General features: G+C 55.7%; 1 protein-coding gene across 1 annotated transcript; it reads left to right on the top strand.

The window, feature by feature from the left end:
- The first annotated feature begins 149 nt into the window (after positions 1-149).
- OLIG2 (oligodendrocyte transcription factor 2) lies at positions 150-1,043 on the top strand. The gene has a single exon (XM_085297715.1). It carries the CDS (start codon positions 150-152, stop codon positions 1,041-1,043), a length of 894 nt encoding a protein of 297 aa, XP_085153841.1.
- Positions 1,044-8,364: the final 7,321 nt, after the last annotated feature.

Genomic DNA, 8,364 nt, shown 5'->3' with positions numbered 1-8,364 from the left:
GGCGGGAGGAGGCGCGGCGGCGGCTCGCCGACGTGGCGGCGGCGGCCCGCGGGGTTTCCGCGGGCGCTGACTCGGTCTCCGGGCCGCCCCCGGGCTCTCTCGCCCCTCGCAGGCAGCCCGGTGCGCGCAGCGGTGCCGCCTGCCGGGCCATGGACTCGGACGCCAGCCTGGTCTCCAGCCGCCCGTCGTCGCCGGAGCCCGATGACCTCTTCCTCACGGCGCGGAGCAAAGGCAGCGGCGGGGCTTTCACGGGCGGCACCGTGTCCAGCTCCACGCAGAGCGACTCCCCGCCGGAGCTGAGCGCCGAGCTGCGCAGCGCCATGAGCGCCGCGGGGGTGGTGGTGGTGGACAAGCTGGGCTTCAAGTCCTCGTCGTCCTCCTCGTCGTCGTCSTCCTCCTCCTCTTCCAAGAAGGACAAGAAGCAGATGACGGAGCCGGAGCTGCAGCAGCTGCGGCTGAAGATCAACAGCCGGGAGCGCAAGCGGATGCACGACCTCAACATCGCCATGGACGGGCTGCGGGAGGTGATGCCCTACGCGCACGGGCCGTCGGTGCGCAAGCTCTCCAAGATCGCCACGCTGCTCCTGGCGCGCAACTACATCCTCATGCTCACCAACTCCCTGGAGGAGATGAAGCGCCTCGTCAGCGAGATCTACGGCGGGCACCACGCCGGCTTCCACCCCGCCGCCTGCCCCGGCGGCATGGGCGCCCACTCCGCCCCGCTGCCCGGCCACCCGGCCCACCCCGCCTCGCACCCCGTGCACCACCCCATCCTGCCGCCCGCCGCCGTCTCCAGCGCCTCCCTGCCCGGCTCCGGCCTCTCGGCCGTCAGCTCCATCCGGCCCCCGCACGGGCTCCTCAAGTCGCCCTCGGCCGCCGCCGCCGCCGCCGCCGCCGCTGCCGCCCCGCTGGGCAGCGGCTTCCAGCACTGGGGCGGGATGCCGTGTCCCTGCAGCATGTGCCAGGTCTCGGCCCCGCCGCACCACCACGTCTCCGGCATGGCCACCGCCAGCCTCCCCAGACTGGCCACCGACACCAAATGAGCCCGCCGGCGGGGCCGCCCCGGTGCCGCCAGGACCCACGGACGCGCCGCCCGGTCCCGGTCCCAGCCCCGGCCCCAGCGCCGGCCCCGGGCCGCCCCCCCCGGCCGGCGGCAGCGCTCTGCCCGCGGAGCCCGCAGAGAGCACCGCCCCGACGGCAGCAAACGTCCGCGCATCTTCCTCTTCTCTTTTAATCCCCCCCCCCTCCCCGCCCCGACTTTGCTAGGAGGTGATAAAATAGCTCTAGGCGCTTCTCAAACGGAGGAACCAAAACTTGCGGAGGGGTCTCGTCGGTTGGGTTTTGCTCGTTTGCCTGTCCCCGTGCCCGTCCCCGTCGCGTCGCGTCGCGTCCCCGCGCCCGGCTGCGGCTCAGCGCGCAGAGCCCTTCAAGCCGCCTCTGGGTCGCATCCTGCCGCAGCAAGACGATCGCCTGAGCACCCGGCCGGCCGCTCTCGGCATCCACGGAATCTGCAAGAAGTAGGGCTYTGGGGGGAAAATGTACCATAAAAAGTTGTGTTTCCTTCCCCCCAATCCTTCTTCCCCTCCCCTCCGTTTTTCGGTTTTGTTGCTCTTTCGGGATTTGTAAATATACCGTTCAATGATAAAGCAAGTCCGTTCTGCCTGAGATTTCCGTTTGTGCACTTGTACTGTGTAAGCCTTATGAATGAACAAGGGTTTGGTTTGGGTTGATCTGTTGTTGTTTTTTTTTTAATTTTTATTTTTTTTAAGTGTATAACACCTCTTTCGTTCCTGCCATCTTTAACAAAGTTTCGAATTCTTTAATGCTCTTTCTGTGTAGGAGCTTTCACACTGTCTGTGTTGCAATACTGAGAACTTGGGCTTGTTTCTGAAATAACAACTTTTCTTATCACTGCCCCTTGCAGAGATTTTATCACCTGTTTATTTTTGTAAAAAAAGAAAAAAGAAAAAAGAAAAAAGTTGCTAAATAATATTTATTACTTGTTTGGTTGCAAAAAAAAGTGATCCACTGTTGAGATTTTAAATAAAAAAAAACATTTTAAATAAATTGCTTTTTCCTAATCGTTTATGTTTTGAGACAAGTCATGAGGATGAAACTACTGTCAGCAGCATTAACCCATTATCACGGCAAGATAAAATGTGAATGTGCTGTGGAATTGCCAGGGAAAAGTGGAAATGCACTAGAACATTTTCGGAAGATACTTGCCCTTTCTCTAAGTTTTTTATTTGTTCGTTTTGCGGGTTAATCGAAACTATTTTTCCTCATTTGTTCCTTGGAGAGTAATAGTGACAGGGAAACAAACGAATATAACTGGGCTCAAAAAATTCAGATTTTTGTCGATAGTATCCAGCACTTGACAAGAGTCARATTTTAATTTTAGGAAAGGAAACATTAAACTTCGCAATGTGTCGTTTGCTCGTTGTAAATCTACCGCGCACTTGACCTTCAACCAAAACCAACCAACCAAAACCCCACGGAAAAGAAGATTATTTGAGGGCGGTCTTGTTGGTTTGGTTTGGTGATCCACTGTCGAGATTTTAAATGAATCTCGGGTTCAGGTTTCGGTTTTGTTTTGTTTTGTTTTGTTTCCTTCCTAAAGTTGATGGTGTCTCTCAGCCGTGTGTATTTTAGCCGTTCCCGACGGAGATACTAAGGCAGCGTGCGGAGCGCCTTGTGCCTCCCCCTTTTTCGTTAAGGAGCGAGATAACGGCGCATAGGAACCCCCCGGTTTGGGAGCACCGGGGGGAGGGGGGCGGCAGAGCCCGGCCCCGGCGGCCCCCCGGCAGCGGGGCTCCCCCGGCGCCGTTCCCACGCTCCCGCCGCCGCCACCGGGCTGCGCCTGGAGGGGGGGGAAGGACACCCGAAAACACAGGGTCTTTTTTTGGGAGGCGGTGTTTTTTTCTCCCAAGCAAATCTTGATACCTACGCACATATATGTGTGTGTGTGAATAAAATAATAATAGTAAAAAAMCCCCACAAACACAAAGTTTAACGCCAGAAGGGCCGAAGCCCGGGGAGGGGGCAGGCCCCCGACGGCTGCCCAGATGCCTTCTGCGACAGAGGGGCTGCCCTGAGCCCGGCGGCGAGCCGKGCGCTGCCTTTGGGGTCGCTTCGGGCCGCTCGCCCGCCGTCGCTCCGCGGTGTTGGCGGCGATCCTGGCGGCACAAGCCCGGGGAGAGCCCGGGCAGGGCAAACCCAGCCAGCTAAGGGACACATGGACGGGGGCGAGGGGGAGAGGGTGTTTGGGGGGGGTCAGGCGTGAGCGCCCCCGGGAGCAGCCGCGGCGCCTGCGGGCCTGGCCTGCCGGGGGGCTCGGCGCCCCCCGGCTCGGCTCCCGCTTTCCGCAGGGCGGCTGCCGTGAGCGGAGCAGCTTTCCCAATTAAGCGCGGCGGCGGCGGCGGCGGCGGCGGCGGCGAGGGAGTGCTGCCGCGGAAGCAGGGCAGGAGCAGGTGAGACTTGGAGGGAGCATCATTAGGAGCTGGTCTTTGTCTCTATTAAAGGCAATAATTAGCGCCCTGACAGATGCAAAAGTCGGCAGCGGCCAGAAGCTAGTAAATCCCGCTCGTCTGCCTGCCTGGGCGCCCTCCTCCACCCAGAGGGCCTTCTCCCATCGCTAGCAGGTGGCCCCGGGGAGCACCGACGGGGGGGAAGTCAGCACCCCCGGCTCCTCTGCAGGGGCATTTCGGCCCCGCGGGCACTTGCCCTCCAGCCCCAGCGGCTGTTTCCACCTTTAAAAAGCAGCGAGCCCCACCCCACGACCCCACCGAGGGGGCGGACGGTGCCCCCGGGGCCGCGGGTCCTGCCCCGCCCCCGACGGCCGGGCAGCCCCGGGGCTGGCGCCGGCCACTCCGGCGGTGCTGCCCCGGCCCCTTCCCCCGGCCTCCGGGGCTACCTGCAAATGAAATTAGCCGCTTCGCTGGGCCCCCGTGGCCCTGCCGCTTGCCTTGCTGCCCATATGCTCCCCTGCACGCACAAGTGCCCCGCAGAGCTCCCCTGATTGCATTGCCCGCCGATTAAGCCGCAGCTCCCAGCATATAGGGTTACGGTGAGGGGGGGAGAGCCCATATGCTTCGCACCCACCGGCGCGGGCTGCTGGGGGGCACCTGCGCCTGCAGCGAGGCAGGGAGCCAGCAGCCCGCCCACACGCCACTCCTGGTGCCTGTCCTGCCCCATGGCTACGCACAGTGGGCCGGGCACCAGGGCTGCCCCGCGGCCGCCATCCGGGGGGTCCGCTCCCCCTCGGCAGGCTGAGCATCAGGGGAGCAGCCCCTGCCCACAGGGCTTATTCCTGCTCTGGAAAGGGGAGCTGAGAAGCGGCTCGTGCCACTGCTGCTCCCCCAAGGGCTGCTATTGCAGACAAGCGGTCACTGCACCACGAAGGCGGCCCCCAGGTCCCGCAGGTGCCCTCCCCGTCTAATCGGGGCTGCAGCCTCCTGTGGGGCGGCCCATTTTGGCTCAAGCCATCCCAAGTCTGCTGCGAACAATTGAAGGGCACGATGAGGGGGGATGTTCCCTCCAGGCCCACTACTCCTGGGAGGTACGCCTGCCTTCTCCACAGGTGGGCACCACGGTGCTGACTCTGCTTTTTCCAGATTTGGGGTGCACTTTGGGATAGGATCTTTCAGAGCCCCCTGAACAGCTCTGCAGATTCATTTCCTTCCTATCTGAATGACCATTTCCCATGAGACAGCAGCGGATGCTCGTCCTCTTTCGCACACGACCGGCACCATCTCTGCAAGCAACCCTCACCAAGGCCACCAGGCCAGCAACTCTCGCCTGATGCTGCAGGATGTTCTTGATGCTGCACAGCTCAGATTTCCCCGCTTCGCAGTGGTGCTTCTGTCCCCAGGTGGGATGGGGACATCAGGCCCCCTGACTTGACATTAGCCTAATTATTTTTACATACTCAGATCTCAAAGTTGAGGACCAGGTTTTCAGAAGATTTATGAGTATCTCCATGCGACAGTTTTCTCCTGAGTCTGCTCAAGTGCTCAGCACCCACAACCCAAGCCTATGTTTCTGAAAACCTGATTGCCTAGGCAGGGGTTGAGATGGGAAGGGAGGTTTTCTGAAAGCCTGGCTCCAGCCATGAGAGCTGGCCCCTTCCAAGCTTCCAGCCCAGGTGAACGCAGCTTAAAAACATGCGCTGTGCATATTTCAACCTGCCAAGCCTCCAGGATCACAGAGTCAGGAGAACTGAATTTCCAGATATACACTTTTAATGATATATTAATATTTCTACTATTACTCATTAAGAGAAGGTAGTAAATATAATGATGGGAATGGGTCCAAGAGAGCATACAGGTCCACCTTTGCAAAATAGTGTGAAGTACTCGCCCGTTCAGCCTACGGAAGTCCAAACATGCTCTCGTGTGCCTGCTCTCAATACTTCTATGGTGCTTCTGAAGATGACAGAGGTTTTGCATTGATTTCAGTGGCAACATGACTGGATCCAAAAGTTTTCTGCAGGCATCCAGTCCATCCGCTTGAGAAAAAGAATGAAAGAGGTGAATGTGCGATCTGTTCCCCACACACATCGCCTGAGTAACCCTGGGGATGCTCAAACGTCGCAGGAGCTGCAAACCACACAAAGTTACACACAGGGTCGAGATCCTCCAAAAGCACAGTGCTTACCCTAAGCCTTTTACCCTAAAAGATGGATGTAAATGCAAAATAGTGTTTCCCTTTTTCATTCATCCCTATTCTTGGGATTATCTTTAGAAGTTTTGTTCTGCCATTTATCTTCACTTGTTGGAGATGTCTTGACAAACTCCTGAGAATTAATTTCCCATCAGCTTTTTGCCTTCTCTTCTTGAACTGGCAGGTCAGATCTCACCATATGCATTAGAAGAGGTTATCTGGATGGGCCACCCTGCTCCATTGTCCCTTCTTATGCGTGTCCCTGTCCCAGCAGGAAACTAGTGTCATGCACATGGAGAGACCGCTGAGGGAATCCAACTCTTCTTCCAAGCAGCCCTCGACTCCCTGGCTGTCATCAATCATTGTATCCTGCTGCCAAAACCAATACAATTGGATCAGGCCCAATACACAGGGTGTTTCCTGAAAGTCAGAAGTGTGCCTTTTAGTTTAATATATTCCCAATGTTGATCCTATTAGCAGGAAAAATCAATCAATCACTGTCACCAAACATCACCAGGCTACAGATTGATCACAGTGTCAGGATTGTTGGAGAATTCTGCAGATGCAGAAGGCATTTGTTAAATGCTATTTTCAGTAAGACATATACATATATGTATAAGACACACAGATTTATACGTGTCTTTGTCTGCTCAAAAAAAGAAAAAAAAAGGATTTTTTTTTAAGAAAGCAGCCACAGTCCTACTCATTTATATAAGAAAAATCCATTTAATCAGGAAATTAGCAGAGTTTCGGTTGGGGGGGGGGCTTGTTTTGCCCTTCCTGAGGGAGTTGAGCAGAATTTGGTTTGCTGTCTAAGGGAAATGGAGATATAAGGCAAGTATTACATTTTACAAATGCTACAGACTGCAGCTAGGGCAGCAAAAGGTATCGCAGCGTGCTGCGGGAGCGAGAGCAAATCAAGGTGCTAACTCAATTATTAGCWTCCAAGGTTCACACTTCCTCCGGAGGCACGCTGAATTTTCTGCAAAGTTTCTCCCTCTACCCCCTCCGGCGTTGTCAGACGTAACTCAACTCTCCTATGCCGCTGAAATGGCGTAGAAAGGAGAGTTCCTCCACAGTGGGCACAGAAGAGCCTCCGCGCTCAGGTTTTCRCGGAGCAGCTGGCAGGAGCAGGCTCCAGCTTCCTTATCATGTTTGGGAAGGGTTTAGCCAGAGGCAGGTTAAAGAAGGGGAAAAGGGCTTTTTTTTCCTGGCTCTCATTAACGCTGAAGGTGGAGGTGGAAGCGATGGGATTTCCCGGAGCAAGCGTGTGTCCGTCACACGTCACCTGCGCACAGGGAACGGCCCCACGCCGCCCAGGCAAGGCGGCCTGGGGCATCACCCCACGTCACACCGGCCTCCCTGCTCGGAGCCTCCGCCCGCGCAAGAGTTGGGCGATTTAATTATTCCCATATAGAAGAAATGCAAAAATCCCTTAATGGGAATGGCGTGCTGCGGTGGGAAGCGTAAGCTGCAATGCCACAGGCTGCTTTTACACGGCTTGAGCTGTTACAATAATACCGGAGAAAGGGAGGAATAATCCCCATCTGACACRGTCCCAGGAAAACCTGGGCACGGATCCGGGCTTACTCCGCAGGTGTTGCGGCGCTGTCCTCTCGGGTACACCTTGTCACCCGGCGTCTCCAACGCAGGAGCGCGGAATAGCCCCTGCAGCGGATCAGCTTTGGGGTGACTTTCTCTTGCCTGCGGAAGATGCAGGAGGCCAGTAAGGAAAAGGGGAGGCGGAGGAAAGGCAACCACAAATCCCCTGCGTCCGTGTCCCGCAGAAGGGACAGCCCCTCCCTCCCCGCGGTGGGCTCTGAAGAGCTGGATTTACTTGAGACAACACAACGAATACACAATTAAGATTTCATTTCTTTTTTCAAGTGTATTGGGGGGAAAAATGTTCAGCAGCTTTATCAACAAACCCRTCCCTAATCCTAACCACACAAGCCGATGCTTCTGAAAAATGAAATGATATTAGCAGAAATCCACTCCATCTTGCAGAGTCTGTTAGTAAATGAACTTTTAATGTATTGAAAACATATTCATTATAATGTATAAAGAGGCAATTTTCATTTTGTTTGTGTTCTTAAGAGTGTGACGGCGTCTTGTTTGCGACTGCCCCTGGGTATAAGCTATCATTGTGTAACTTAATTAGATATTCTACATGCTAGTGTGAGGGACATATGTCTATTCACTGTAACAAACATCAAGAGCCTGCCACATGCTTTAATGTTTCTGCTATGCCGAAATAAAGGCAGAGCAAGTGCAAGCTCTCCCAAGGACCTGTGGCCCCAAACAGCTTGAACACAACCCGCCAGCATTCACTGATTGGTTACAGTTTATTAACAGCCTATAAACTTCTCATCTGCTCGCGGGCGCTYGTTAGGGTTGTCACCTGCAACTGCCAAAAGCAGCACAAACGCTTCGCAGGCGCGAATCTCGATTTTCTTAGGCRCAGGGTTTCCTCGCTTTCTCCTTCCTGGCTCTAGAGACGTTTACTTTAAACAAGGCACAAGGTTGTTTGAAGGTGACCCAAAATAAAAGGGAAAAAAAAAAAAAAAAGCCGTGGCTGTAAGCTCAGGCCAGCAGTAGCTGACGAGCTGCCACCGTGCTGCCGCTTTCTTTCAGCACACAAACCCAGAGTGAAACAGCGATATGTTCAGATTTCCAAACCCCGACCTCACCAACGCTGACTAC

The sequence above is a fragment of the Rhea americana genome, unplaced genomic scaffold (genome assembly GCF_003343005.1).
Source record: "Rhea americana isolate MKP2758 unplaced genomic scaffold, rheAme1 scaffold_130, whole genome shotgun sequence".
NCBI lineage: Eukaryota > Metazoa > Chordata > Aves > Rheiformes > Rheidae > Rhea > Rhea americana.
This window is presented reverse-complemented; position numbering and strand designations above follow the sequence as displayed.